A 14,729-nucleotide genomic window follows, 5' to 3' on the forward strand; every position below is an offset into this window, starting at 1 on the left:
GGTTTCACCTTGTTGACCAGGATGGTCTCGATCTCTTGACCTCGTGATCCACCCGCCTCGGCCTCCCAAAGTGCTGGGATTATAGGCGTGAGCCACCGCGCCCGGCCAAAAATTTAATATTTTTTAAAACCTCATTTGATGTATTCTGTAAAGAATGTATCTGTAAAAAACGAATGTGCTGTTTGTGGTATTAAATAATGCGGTGTTTTAGCAGAAGCAATGGCATAATAATTGAACATTCGTGTAGCACTTCCTAGTTTAGCAAGGTTTTTTTTGGATTTTTTGTTGTTGGTGGTGGTGTTTTGAGACAGGTTCTGGCTCTGTCACCCAGGCTGGAGTGCAGTGGTGCGATCTCGGCTCACTGCAACCTCTGCCCCCAGGCTTAAGCAGTTCTCCCACCTTGGCCACCCAAGTAGCTGGGACCAGACGCATGCCACCACACCCAGCCAAGTTTTTGTATTTTTGGTAGAGACAAGGTTTTTACCATGTTGCCCAGGCTGGTCTCAGACTTCTGAGCTCCAGCAGCCCACCCACCATGGCCTCCTGAAGTGCTGGGATTACATGCGTGAGCCACTGCACCTGGCCTAGTTTAGCAAGTATTTTTACAGTTTGGGTTTTCACAAAGATTTTTAGCCCATGCCCAACTTTGCTCTTTTAGCACAAAGAAATGAGGCAACTAAAAGAAACTAAAACTTCTTGGAGAAGTGGCTGATTTTAGGGTAAGGACAGGGAAAGAACAATGGAAGCTTGGATTGAGAAGTGCTCACGCTGTGAGGGGACACGTCAGAAGGTCACAGGAGCCTGCTTGATGGAGCTCTCCATCATCTGGGACAATTGGAAGATCAAAGTCAATAGTATTATTAATGCATGACAACCTCTTGAATAAAGTAAGAACCCATGAGTCCCTGCTAATGTAAATGAAGGAATAAATAACTGGGAGAGGAGGCAAAACTCCTTAGAAAGTCAACTAATGAATGCGGAGGGAAGGATGGACTGAGAAACATCGCCACTTGCCAGCCATCATCACAGTAACTCGTCCAGGCCAGAATTATTAGTGGTATTAAAATAAGGCTGTTGAGGTTTGAGGGGTAGCACAATGTTTATGTAGTCTCAGAGTACCTCCCCAGCAAGACACTTTTCACTGCAAAAGATAAAATGGTAACTCTCCAGTGGAGAGACCTGGCAGGTGCCATCTTAACCAGATGATCCCCGGTGACCCCACCAGCAGTGGGACTCGTGTGCTCAGGCGGGGTGCAGTGACATTAGCTCAGTACCACATCTCTTTGTCCCTGCCAAACGAGATTTACCCAAACTAATCTCAAGGAAGTGTCAGACCATATTACAAAAAGGAACCAAATAACTGGAGGCTTAAAAAACATAGCAACTGGCCGGGCGCGGTGACTCAAGCCTGTAATCCCAGCACTTTGGGAGGCCGAGGCGGGTGGATCACGAGGTCAAGAGATCGAGACCATCCTGGTCAACATGGTGAAACCCCATCTCTACTAAAAATACAAAAAATTAGCTGGGCATGGTGGCGCGTGCCTGTAATCCCAGCTACTCAAGAGGCTGAGGCAGGAGAATTGCCTGAACCCAGGAGGCGGAGGTTGTGGTGAGCGGAGATCGCGCCATTGCACTCCAGCCTGGGTAACATGAGTGAAACTCCGTCTCAAAAAAAAAAAAAAAAAGCAACTGAATGCAACCTATGACCACGATTTTCTTTTGCTGTGAAGGCTATTATTTGGACAATAGGCAGTATCTCAATAAGTCTGTGGATTAGTGTTGTTTCAGCATTAATAGTCTAATTTTGATCGTTACACTCTGGTTATTTAAGAGTTCTTTGTTTTTAGGACATATACACTGAGGCGTTTTGGGGAAGGAAGGATGGGAGGAAAGATTTCCCAGGAAGGGACTCTGCTGTCATAGGACCCAGACCACAGAGTCGGCCCCTCTCAGCGCAGGCTTCCTGTTGAAGGGAAGTGCTCCACGGCCACATCAAGCCTTGGCAGCTCCCCGGGAAGACATGAGGGGCAGCTGCCTTGCCTCTTCCCACCCTGTTCCTCTGTCTGTTTGCCCAGGCTGTTCCCTCTGACAATGCCCTTTTCCCTCCTCCCCACCTGCCTGGAGAAAGGCCAGCTGAGGTAAGGAAGGAGATGTAGATGGAGAATTCAGAGCTCTGGCTTCTCCTTCTCAACTCCACAGCCATCAACAAGAGAGAAAAGTGGGGCTGGCCATGGGATCCCTGCAGACCTCAGCGTCCTCCCCAGCACGATAAAGGGCCTAGACCAGCTGGTCTTTGTAGCTTTCTAGCCACTTCCTACAAACTTGTCCCTCTCAGGCTCATCAGGCTCACCCTCTCTACAAGCCCCTAGAAAGTTCTCCCTTGGCCGCAGGAAAGAAGTGTAGTCCCAGCCCTGAGAGACTAACTTTTGGATCTCCTTTCTGGTATAGGTGGTGCTATGAGTGGATCATGTGTTCAGACTTTTAGGATGTTGCATTGATCTCCGTGGACACTAAGTTTTTCAGTAAACTCACAGGTGTGCAGTTTGGAGACAGCGTGCTTGGCAGTTCGCTGGTTCATTCTTTCTTGTGGCAGGTGTATGAGGCACCTGCCATGTCCAGGTCAGTGCTAGGCACAGAGGGGCAGCTAGACACAGTCAGCTCTGAAGCCTCGGGGTATACCTTATAGCCCTGATGGGACAGTTTTGTAAAGTCAGTTTTCCTTGTGATGAGAGAGTGGTAGGCAAGAGAACCAGAAGCCCCAGGCTGGTTCACTGTCGGTTGTATGACCTCGTCTTAGCCAAATAACCTCTGTGAGTTTCAGTTTCCTCACCTGCTAGATGGGCATAGCAGTCTCATTCTGTTGCCTGTCCTGCCCTCCTCTTGGAGCCAGGGCCTTAAATGGAAGAATTTTATGTAGTACTTTACGAATATTCAGTCTTCTTGTTAATCCCTCAACATGTATAGATAAAAGTGCTTTGAAAAATATATAGTCTTAAACAAAAAGAGAGAATGGCAGTGTTGTCTCTACCCTCTACTGATCTTAAAAGAAGGAGTGCTACTAGGATGTAATTGTGATGAATCAGAGAGTCACACTGGGTCTTGTTGTGGAGGAAACCCATGGGGCTGCCTCCCTCTGCAGAGCTCGTGCCAGTGCTGTGCCAGCTGAAAGCTCAGAACCTGCTCCATAGCAAGGGGACTGACTATGGCCTTGTCCTTCCAGTGCACCAGGTGGCAGAGCGGGTGGAAGCCCTGGGACAGTTTGTCATGAAGACCAGAAGGACCCTCAAAGGCCATGGGAACAAAGTCCTTTGCATGGACTGGTGCAAGGATAAAAGGAGGATTGTGAGCTCATCACAGGTATGTCGCACCTGCTGCATAACAGGTGAGCCGGTTTTGGATTTTATAGCTAAGGGGGAGGAGAGCTGTCCCTTTCCAAAAGCCCTTTTCTGATCTTTGTGACTTTGCTCATTCTCCAAAGGATGTGACTTAGCATAAAGAATTATCTTGCATACTGTAGAACTTCACTAATTTGGGTAGATTTGAAGTTTGTAATAGTTGAAACAGTGTAGACTATATTTAATATGATGAGCCATTGAAAATAATTTCTTCCTTTGAAAATAATTTCTAAGTCTTATTTGTAAATAAAACCATTTAAAATAGTTGTTTTTTTCCCCCCAAATTGAGGGCATAAGATTCCATCAATGACTTTCTTTCACTTTAAGGAGTTTAGCAATTCTTATGTCTTAAAGGACAATGTTAAGATACACATCTTGGGCCTGGCACAATGACTCACGCCTGTAATCCCAGCACTTTGGAAGGCCGAGGTGGGTGGATCACCTGAGGTCAGGAATTCAAGACCAGCCTGAGCAACATGAAGAAACTCCATCTCTAGTAATAATACAAAATTAGCCAGGCATGGTGACACATGCCTGTAATCCCAGCTACTTGAGATGCTGAGGCAGAAGAATTGCTTGAACCCAGAGGCAGAGGTTGCGGTGAGCCAAGATCGCCCCGTTGCTTTCTAGCCTGAGCAACAAGAGTGAAACTCTGTCTCAAAACAAAACAAAACAAAACAAAAAAAACCCAAGATACATATCTTGTAAAATAACAATTTTTAAAATCATATCTTTTACACAGTTTATTTTATATCTTATATATTAGTTATCTATTACTCCAAAAATATCAAAATTTAGCATTGAATGGTCTTGCATGGTTTCTGAGAGTCAGGCATCTGGGAGTGTCTCCAGTTGCTTGTTCGGGCTCAGGTGGTTTGTGAGGTTGTGTGAAGATGCTGATTGGGGCCACGGTTGTCCGACAGCTGGACTAAGGCGGAGACTGACTTCCAGGGTGCCTTGTTCACATGGCTCTTGGCTGGAGGCCTCAGTTCCTCACCACTGGACTTGCTGACAACATGGTACCTGGCCTCTTCCAGAGCAAGTGATCCACAAGAGCGGGCAGAAGCAGAGCCATGCCATATTTCATGACCTGGCCTCGGAGGTGACAACCCATTGCTTTTGTTATATTCTGTTGGTCACATAGAACAACCCTGATATAAAGAGGAAAGAGACTATATAGAAAAGTGTGACTGTCAAGAGGCTGGAATGATTTGGGACTCACTTGGAGTCTGGATCTCACAGCTTAGTACTTTTGATGTCTCTTTATGTAACGTGTATTGAACATAAAGCTGTAAGCTTAAGTCACATCAGATATTCTGTAGGCTGGTTATGGTGGTTCATGCCTATAACCCCAGAGCTTTGGGAGGCCAAGGTGGGAGGATCACTTGAGTCCAGGAGTTCGAGACCATCCTGGGCAATATGGTGAGACCTCGTCTCTACAAAAATAGAAATAAAAAATTAGCTGGGCATGGTGATGTGTGCCAGCTACTTGGAAGGCTGAGGTAGGAGCATCATTTGGGTGTAGGAGGTCAAGGCTGCATTGACCTGAGATGATGCCACTGCCCTCCAGCCTGGGTAACACAGTGAGACCGTGTCTCAAAAAAAAGAGAGATTCAGCTGAGCGTGGTGGTTCATACCTGTAATACCAGAACTTTGGGAGCCTCAGGCATTTGGATCACCTGAGGTATGTGGATCACCTGAGGTTAGGAGTTCAAGATCAACCTGGGCAACATGGTGAACCCCATCTCTGCTAAAAATACAAAAATTAGCCAGGTGTGGTGGCAAGTGCCTATAATCCCAGCTACTCACGAAGCTGAGGCAGGAGAATTGCTTGAACCTGGGAGGCAGAGGTTACAGTGAGCTGAAATTGAGCCACTGCACTCCAGCCTGGGCAACAGAGTGAGACTCCATCTCAAAAAAAAAAAAAAGAGAGAGAGAGATTCTATAAATCATATTTTTATGATCAGCATAGGTTTCTCCCAACCCCTCAGTTTTTCCAAAAGCAGGTTGGTTTGGTTTTTTTTATAACCCTTGTAAAACTGGGTATACTCTAGATAATCCACAGCTGAAACGTCTGTGTCAGTTTTGTGTTTGATAGGACAAATGTTATTATTCTCCTGGATTACCTACAAATCTAGTATGTCACATTGCACTTGCTTTTTTTATTAAGGTAAAAATTAATTTATCACTTACGTACTCTACCATGTTACGGAAACACTGGACAATAAAACAGATAAAAAGCTTTTACCCCCACCATCCTGTCACAACCATTTTTTTTTTCTTTCTCTTTTTCTTTTTCTTTTTTGTTTTCTCAAGATGAGATCTCGCTCTGTCACCCAGGCTGGAGTGCAGCTCGCTTCAGCTTTGACCTCCCAGGCTTGAGTAATCTTCCTGCCTCAGCCTCTCAAAGCACTGGGATTATCGATGTGAGCTACCTTGCCTTGCCCATTATTATTTTAGAGCACTTCTTTCTAGTCTTTTTCTTTTCAAGAGCTTATTCTTAACAAGGTGCTTATCAGGATATCCATGTTGCTCTCTAGCCTTTTGACTTCTTAAATCCTGACAAGGTAAGGCTGTGTTGGGTTTTCTGTCGCTCACATACTGCTGTTGGGAGGGAGGACCTTCAGCAGGTCTGGAGATGCCCTGTTCTGTGCCAGAGCAGGAAGAGGTCAATGTGGGTGTGGGGAAGAGGCTAGAAAGCAGGAAGTCTCTGGAACAGACTTGGACTCATCAGTGATCTTCCCGCTTAGATGCAGGAGAGTAATCACCCCAGCCGTGTTGGATTAGGGCTCGGGGGATAGAGGCACATTCTCTTTGGGTATATAGGCCCCTGCACATAAGTCTGTGCTCACCAAGGAGACTACACTTAGTTTAATGAGACTCCAGAGCACACAGTGGGCGGCACACACAGGCAGTCCAGAGCGCACATGAGGGGACAGGCAGGCAGTGGGGTGGAAGAAGCCCCTAACATGGTTGCTGATGTAGGCAATGCATGGAACCAGTCCCCAGCCATCAGGGGCTCCAGGTGCGGAGGACCCCATGGTACAGGCGTGTGGCCCCGCTCCAGTTTCTGCGCTAAAGGCTTACCGAATCCACCCTACACATTGTATGTGGCTGTTTAGGCAGAAATTAGACCAGAAGAATCAGTGTGTTTTGGAATCTCAAAAGCCCCCTGAACCACCAACTTTGACCTTGCTTCAGGATCCATCTGCCACGCACGGTGTTAACACAGAAATCTTCCATCAGATCATGCAAAGCAAGTGGCTATGTCACTTCAGATCCGACCTTGCTTCTGCCCTTAAGTGGTGTTTTTCCATCCTTATCTCTGCCACTTCATTCACCAAAATTTGGCCCGAAATGGCTTGAGTGATTAAAAAATCAAGCCTGCCATAGAGGCTGTAGATTTCCCATCCCTGAAGATCCTGTCGTTTTCCACTGTCTGCCCAGCAACCTGCATGCCACAGTCTGGACAGAGGGCTGCTTTGCAGGGACCAGGGTTCACATAGATTTACCTCTTATGGAATTTCATTATGAATAGATGATGCTGTAGTCACAACCCACACCCATGGGAGGCTGAAACCGAGTTACAGTGAAAGGGACAGCATTCTCTCTGGCAGGGCTGGCCCTGCATTCATCCTGGCAGTAAGTGCTGTTTGCTTACCGAATAGCTGCCCACAGGGGTTCCCACCATGACAGGTGCATATCTCACGTTGTTCTCAGCATAGCTGTGAAATGTCAGAGCTGGAGCTGTGACATCTGTGAGCACCTGAGGAATTAGACTGATCTCAGCCCTACACAGCCCCCTCTGCAGCTGTCCCTGGTGGAGAAATGGACAGAGAATGTGGAGGGGAGTTCCTAGATGGTGCCACAGGGACCCTGGACTGCAAAGCAAATTGGGGAGAGGACAAAGTGGTGGAGGTGTTGTGGGAGAAGATTTATTATTTACCTGTCAGGTACCTGAAGGTAATGTCAGCTTTATCTTTCCCCTGTATAGTTTGTTGACGTTTAGGGTATGGCGGGTGATGGTAGTATACTAACAGTTTGTGTGTAGTTTATAAATGGTATGAAAGAAGTGTCTGTGTGTTGTTGTCTGCATTTCTGTCTTTCCAAGGAATGCAAGGTTGAGAACTGATCCTTTGGCTCCGCTGGAATGTCCAGCCCCTCCCATACTCACTCCACTTTATTTCATGGATAGCTTAGGGGGCCTTGATTATCCGGATCCTCATTCTGGCTTTCCATTTCACACTGCCCTGCTGGACACAGCTTTTATGAGGAATTCTCAGCAGTAATCTGAACTGTTTGCTCTTCTCCCTCCAGGATGGGAAGGTGATCGTGTGGGACTCCTTCACCACGAACAAGGTGAGGCATTGTTCCCAGCCACATTAGGCGCTTCAGAATCCCAGCCAGAATCCCAGAATCTGGTCCAGCTGCCTGGCCCTGTACGGATTTCTCTCCATGTATCCCTGCAAGCAGTTGCCTCTAGGGATGGACACTCCAAGAAGGCCCGTCCATGTTTGAACAGCTCAGCCAGCCCATTGCAGCATTTATTCCCCTCTCGCTCCAAGTGGAGCCTTAGAACCATCATAGGGGCTGCCAATACTAACATGGGAATGGGCAGAGCGTGGAAAACTTGCATCCACATGTGCAACTGCATGTATTATTTGTCTTCTGAGTGATAAGAGGCACCAAATTTCTCTATTCTTTCTCCGCTCTGTTTGACCAGACTCCAGAGCCCTGTGGGAATGAACACATGGAGGGTGGGAAAGATGAGGCTGCAATGGGATTGAGCGGAGCTGCCCAGTGATGCAGGCTGACCCTTTGCAAGTCTGGGCTGGGCATGCACAGCTCAACTTAGATTTAAATTTTGGCTCTTAACGAAAGGTGAAGACCAAAACCTATGTGCAGGTATGCTGGCACAGCACACCTGCATTGCATTGGCATTTACAATAAAGAGTTGTGTATTAAATATGAATTCCTGGCTGGGCACAGGGGCTCATGCCTGTAATCCCAGTACTTTGGGAGGCTGAGACGGGTGGATCACAAGGTCAGGCATTCGAGACCAGCCTGGCCAACGTGGTGAAACCCTGTCTCTACTAAATAATATACAAACAAATTAGCTGGGCATGGTGGCGTGCACCTATAGTACCAGCTACTCAGGAGGCTGAGGCAGGAGAATTGCTTGAACCCGGGAGGTGGAGGTTGCAGTGAGCCAAGATCCCACCACTGCACACCAGCCTGGATGACAGAAGGAGACTCTGCCCAAATAATTAATTAATTAATTAAAAATAAAAGTAAATAAATAAATATGAATTCCTATATTTATTTAGAAAGGAAATCTTCCTTTATGCTGTGTAAAAACATGAGACCTGTCTCTGTCACAAAGTGAACAGCAACCATATTCTGCATTGTTGAATGTGTTTAGTCAGTGTCATGGGAAGCAGCTGGTACATGACCTGGTCAAGCGAGGGGCCAGAACCATTTTGTAGAGTCAAGTCCCTAATGGTCAGTCCCCTGGGGAATAATAAAAGTGACAAGTTAACCGTTTGCACAGGGCTTTGCTATCCGCGCCTAGCTCCTTGAAAGCCTCCGTCTCTCATAGTACTTCCCAGCATCTTCTGGACTATGCGGGGGTGTAGTTGCTTCTTTTTACACCTTATCATGGCATAGAGCACAGACTGATTTCTGGAGAGCCAGGGGTGCCACTTGTGGCCTGTGGCAGGGGATTACTTGTGAGGAAAGGGGCCTGGGATACTCTTTGCCAAAAGTGGCTACCTTAGCTCGTTCTCTGGAGAGCAGTAGATTATTCTTGGCCTCTGAAAGCCTACAAGACTGTTACTGACAATAGGATTTGGGCAAACAGTATTGGGGCCTGTGTTTCCCCACAAAAACATGTATAATTATATCTGAAAAGAAGACCAGCACTTGGATGTACATTGGAAGCATTAAACACTAAGTGCATCCATCCCTGGCTGCTGGCTGGCTGAGTCACCCCATCCTCCTGCCTGCAGATCTGTGCAAACAACAAAGCCATGTTTCCCACACTTCTGAGCCTGAGGTCTTATTCCCACAGGAGATATGGACCCTGCTCCTGGTTCCACCACTAGCAAGATGTGCGGCCGCATGCAGGCCAGCCACTTGCGCCACGGTGGTTCTCATGCTTCCTCTGTGATGCCAGGAGCCAGGGACTGTCATGCTTAGTTCTTAATATTTCCAGTTTACCAGTTCTCATTTATCCGTGAGCATAACCCAAGATTACCCTCCCCTCCCCCTGCCCATTCATACCTTCCCTGGGATGGTTTAGGACCCTTGGTGGACACAGGCTCTTGCAGACTCACAAGTAAATGAACTGACAGTACAAAAATAAAAAGTCATTCAAGGGTATATTTTGAAAATGGAAATCAGAGTAAACAAGGAAAAGTATATATCTGAAAGGAGATTTGGGTATACCTTTCAAAGAAAAGGGGCCCTGTTAAGCAGAAGAACAAAGGGAGTATAACATTAAGAAGGAAGTAAAACATGAATGGTTTTTTGGTTTTGTTTTGCTTTTGCTAGTTGAGCTTTTTAACTTTTAGAATATGTGACATAAAGTTGATTATGAGAGTCCCCTCAGAAGTCTTGAGACTGTCTTTACCCTACACCACTTCCCTTTGAAACTATAATGTAATTCAGTGGGAATCGGATGATTTTATTTTCTAAAATTTAAACATTAAGATTTTTGTGGTCGGGCTTGTGGGCTCATTCCTGTAATCTCAGCACTTTGGGAGGCCTAGGCGAGTGGATGACTTGAGGTCAGGAGTTTGAGAGCAGCCTGGCCAACATGGTGAAACCCTTTCTCTACTGAAAAAATACAAAAATTAACTGGGCATGGTGGCACACGTCTATAACCCCAGCTACTCGGGCAGCTGAGGCAGAAGAATTGCTTGAACCGGGGAGGCGAATGTTGGAGTGAGTTTAGATGGTGCCACTGTACTCCAGAATGGGCAACGGAGCAAGACTCTGTCTCAAAAAAAGAAAAAGATTTTTGTGTGGAAGTGCTGGTTGTTCACTCTGTGCTATGTTTCAGGAGCACGCGGTCACTATGCCGTGCACGTGGGTGATGGCATGTGCTTATGCCCCGTCGGGATGTGCCATTGCTTGTGGGTAAGTTGGAGCCACAGCAGCTTTTCAGATTTTGTGTTAACCATAAAATACTGTTCCCTTGGCAAAAACAAGTAAACAAACAAGAACTCACAGTTTTTGTTTTTTACTTGTTAAGCAGTATGCTAAATCCTTCCCTGAACTTGGTCAAAGAAGAAACCATAAGCCAGCACAGTGGTGCCTGGTTGTAATCCCAGCCACTTGGGAGGCTGAGGTGGGAGGCTCCCTTGAGCCCCGGAGTTCAAGTCCAGCCTGGCAACATAGCAAGACCCCATCTCTTAAAAAAAAAAAAGAACCATAAACTCTCTTTCATAATTATTTTCATCACAAGTTGACAGTAGTTACATTTCAGGCCTATCTCCTGCTCTTTCAAATGCTTTTCGCAGAGCTATAAACTTTAAGAACAGTTTTGGAAAGCAGGTTGGTAATGTCTATCAGAAGCCTTGAAAAGCTGATAGCCTTTCATCTGGTGACTCCACATCCAGCAACTCATTTGAAGAGAATGATCCAAAACGTAGAAAAGCCATATGGACAAAGACATTAATTGTAGTATTTTTAAAAATAAAGCAAAAAAATGCCAGACATAGTGCTCTCATTTGTAATCCCAGGACTTTGGGAGGCAGAGGCAGGAGGATCACCTGAGCCCAGGAGTTTGAGACCAGCCTGGGCAATGTAGTAATATCTTGTCTCTACAAAAAAAAAAAAAAAAGTTTCTAATTAGCTACATGTGGTGATATGCACCTGTAGTCCTAGCTGTTCTGGAAGCTGCTTGAGCCTGGGAGGTTGAGGCTGCAGTGAGCTGTGATCATGCTACTGCACTCCATCCTGGGTGACAGAGTGAGACCCTGTCTCAAAAATAAAAGCGAAAAAAAAAAAAGGAAACAAAAACAACATTCCCATCAAAGAAAACTTAAGTGAATTGTGGTATTTGAAATCAATGGAATATCATACAGCCATTAAAAAGGGAAATCCCCAATTACGCTATGTGAAAAAGTCATTAAGATTACTAGGAAGAGTGTGCCTTATTCTCTGTTCTCCTGGAGCTCAGTATAACAGGGTTGGCAATGAGAACTGAAATCAACATAATTTCCTGTCTGTGTTCAATAATTCTGAGACCATTCAAAATATTTCTGCTACCAGCTGTGTTTTAAAAAGGCATATTATAAAGGCTGGGAGGAGCTATACCAAATAAAATAGTAATTCTTTCTGGATGAGGGGACTATGGGAATTTTTCTCTTTATAATCAGCAAGGAAAAATTTTATTTTAAAGAGGAAAAGCCGGAGTCTCCAAGCAAACATTTTGGAGCCCTCTCTAGCTAGTTACACCAACCATCTTCTCCAGTGTCCCCTCCCTTTGGGTGGCTGCCTTGAGGACATTTTCTCACTTTTCTTCCAGTGACCAAGACCACATGTCCCTTTGGAGCCCATGTTCACATATGTGTATTTTACTTTTTTCTTTTTTGAGATGGAGTATCATTCTGTTGCCTAGGCTGGAGTGCAGTGACACAATCTTGGCTCACTGCAATCGCTGCCCCATTGGTTCAAGCAGTTCTGCCTCAGCCTCCTGAGTAGCTGAGTCTACAGGCATGCACCGCATGACTGGCTGATTTTTTTTTTTAGTAGAGAGGGGATTTTGCCATGTTGGCCAGGGTAATCTCAAACTCCTCACCTTAAGTGATCCACCCACCTTGGCCTCCCAAAGTGCTGGGATTGCACGTGTGAGCCATTACACCTGGCCCATATTTTTAAATTTGTAAAGTAGCTCAAAAGTGGATTGTGTCACCACTTTACAGATAGATGCCAATATTTATATAAAATTTATTACCATATACTTCCTAAAAGGATAAGAGATGCTATAATAAAAGACAGATATATATGTATATAAACATGCATATTTATGTGTGTGTGTGTGTGTGTGTGTGTATCTATTTATTTATTTAGAGAAAGCAAGCAAGGGAGAAATAGGCCATAATTATAAGGTTGGTGCAAAGAAGTTTAGCCAGCTACAGTTAGAAGGCACAGTTCTAGCACTGCCCCTTTCTGGCTACAAATTTGTGGGTCCCCACAACCTCAGGAATTCACTAGAACTCACCAAACTCATGAAAGTACTTACTACCATAGTTTTATTACAATGGAAAGATACAAATTAGAAACAGCCAAAGGAAGGGACCCATGAGGCAGAAACGGGAGGCATCTAGACACAGAGCTGCCAGTCGTCACCTCCCTGGAGCAGTGACTGATGGCACTGCTACCGCTAGCCACAGTGTGTGACAATACATGCAGAGTATTGCCAGCTGGGGAAGCTCCCCTGAGCCTTAGGTGTCCAGAGGTTTTAATGGGGGCTTGACCACACACTGCCTGCGTGGTTCACCTTTATTCTCCAGTCTTGCTAGAAGGTCAGCGAATACCTTTAGTCTCAAGTTCCTCTGGACATCAGACCTGTTATGACACATCCCAAAGCCCCCATCATAAATCACATTATTAAAGTGGTAGCCAAAGCCCCCAAGCAAACCAAGCCACTCTTACCAGGCAGGACATTCCAGGGGCCCAGAGATCACTTCCAAGTAGTTGAGAGTAAAGCCAGACTGTTGCCGTCGCTTCTTCACTACTCAGTAGGAATCATAAGTTCTCCACATTTGTTTAAATCCTAAGGTAATAGGTTTCTAATTGGGCCCTAATTTTAGCAAATGCATGGAGCTGGATGTGTTACATAATCCCTCAGTGTCCAATATTGAAATATTAGATATCTAGTTCTAAATTAGAGAAGGAATATGTTGGGTAGCCCTTCTGTAGTATATAGCATATATGATTACAGTGAACAGTGTCTTCAGCAGTAGTTTAGGAAATGATGCCGTGACATCTATTTTTACCCTCACTAAATGGAATGCAGCAGCAGAATTCCAATGAGGGCAGGGGGATGGAAGGAAGACAACATTCTTACCAGGCCCAGGTAGATAGCTTCCTGGTGACTTGTCTTGGTGCAGAAATGGAGTTCAGAGTGGAGGGATGGCTGGAGCCCTGATCTTGTCATCTCTGTTTCCCACCCTGGCTTGTGGGAGGTGGTAGCACCTTCCCCATCTGCCTCACTGGCTGTTATGAGAGCCAAAGTAAAGGAAGTTCAAGGTATGAACATTGTGAAGGCATTTTTTTTTTAGGACGGAGTCGTGCTATGTCACTCAGGCCGGAGTGCAGTGGCACGATCTCAGCTCACTGCAACCTCCACCCCCTGGGTTAAAGCCATTCCCCTGCCTCAGCCTCCTGAGTAGCTGGGACCACAGGTACATCACCATGCCCAGCTAATTTTTTGTTTTTGAATAGAGACGGGGTTTCACCGTGTTAGCCAGGGTGGTCTCAATCTCCTACCCTTGTGATCTGCCCACCTCGGCCTCCCAAAGTGTTAAGATTACAGGCGTGAGCCACTGCGCGCCCCTGTGCCCGACCTGTGAAGGCATTTTTCAAAATATGGGGGTCCAGTGGATGAGACAGCATCAAAAACTGAACTGGTACTGACTCCTCATCGCAGGTAAAAGCACCACGTCCCCTTCCCAGACCTTTCCCAAAACTACTAAGAGCAACTGTGAATAATCTGAGTATCTAGTGGTAAATGTGACATAATGTTTCCCAACCTTGACTGCATGACATCCCTGCAACTCTCTTATCACACAGACCCACACCAATGCCACATTCTCTAAATGTCATCATAGGTAATAATGGGGATATTTTTATCTCAGTGTACCTGGCTCCTGGGTCTCCCTCTCAGTGTTTCCAAACTTGAAAGCTAACCCAAATGGTATTGGCATAATCCCCTTACCCTCAAAAACGTGTCAATTAATTATATATACAAGTATTTCTTATTTAAGAGCCATATCCCCAAGAAGCTTTTATTCAGGTATCACATACTTACTGCAAGCTCCTGTGTGCAAGGCACTGGGCCAGGTGTCATAACAGAATTCAGAGATGAATATGTAACCAAGATCACAACATTAGTTAGGTACTAAAGCAGAGATTCAACACTGGATGCATCACCCTGCAAAACCTTCCTCCTTCTCATAGCAATGCAGATAGCCCTAAGTAATAAGTATCTCAACAGAGAAATTACTCAGGATGGGGAGGACATATCCCAGCTCAGGGGTCAGGGAGGATCATAGTCCATGGCATGCTTGGCCTTTAACACAGCCTAAGTGCAAATCATTCTCC

At 45.7% G+C, this 14,729-nt stretch overlaps 1 protein-coding gene across 4 annotated transcripts in view; it reads left to right on the forward strand.

Moving 5' to 3' along the window:
• The window catches only part of GNB5 (G protein subunit beta 5), a 66,376-nt gene that overhangs the window by 33,304 nt on the left and 18,343 nt on the right, over positions 1–14,729 (forward strand). For all 4 annotated transcript variants that reach the window (XM_037729958.1, XM_017504617.2, XM_037729959.1 and 1 more), the window contains 3 exons: positions 3,221–3,357; positions 7,713–7,754; positions 10,459–10,535. In XM_037729958.1, coding sequence (XP_037585886.1) covers positions 3,221–3,357; positions 7,713–7,754; positions 10,459–10,535 — 256 coding nt within the window. The remainder of the gene's footprint in view (positions 1–3,220; positions 3,358–7,712; positions 7,755–10,458; positions 10,536–14,729) is intronic.

The sequence above is a fragment of the Cebus imitator genome, unplaced genomic scaffold (genome assembly GCF_001604975.1).
Source record: "Cebus imitator isolate Cc_AM_T3 unplaced genomic scaffold, Cebus_imitator-1.0 Scaffold325, whole genome shotgun sequence".
Lineage (NCBI taxonomy): Eukaryota > Metazoa > Chordata > Mammalia > Primates > Cebidae > Cebus > Cebus imitator.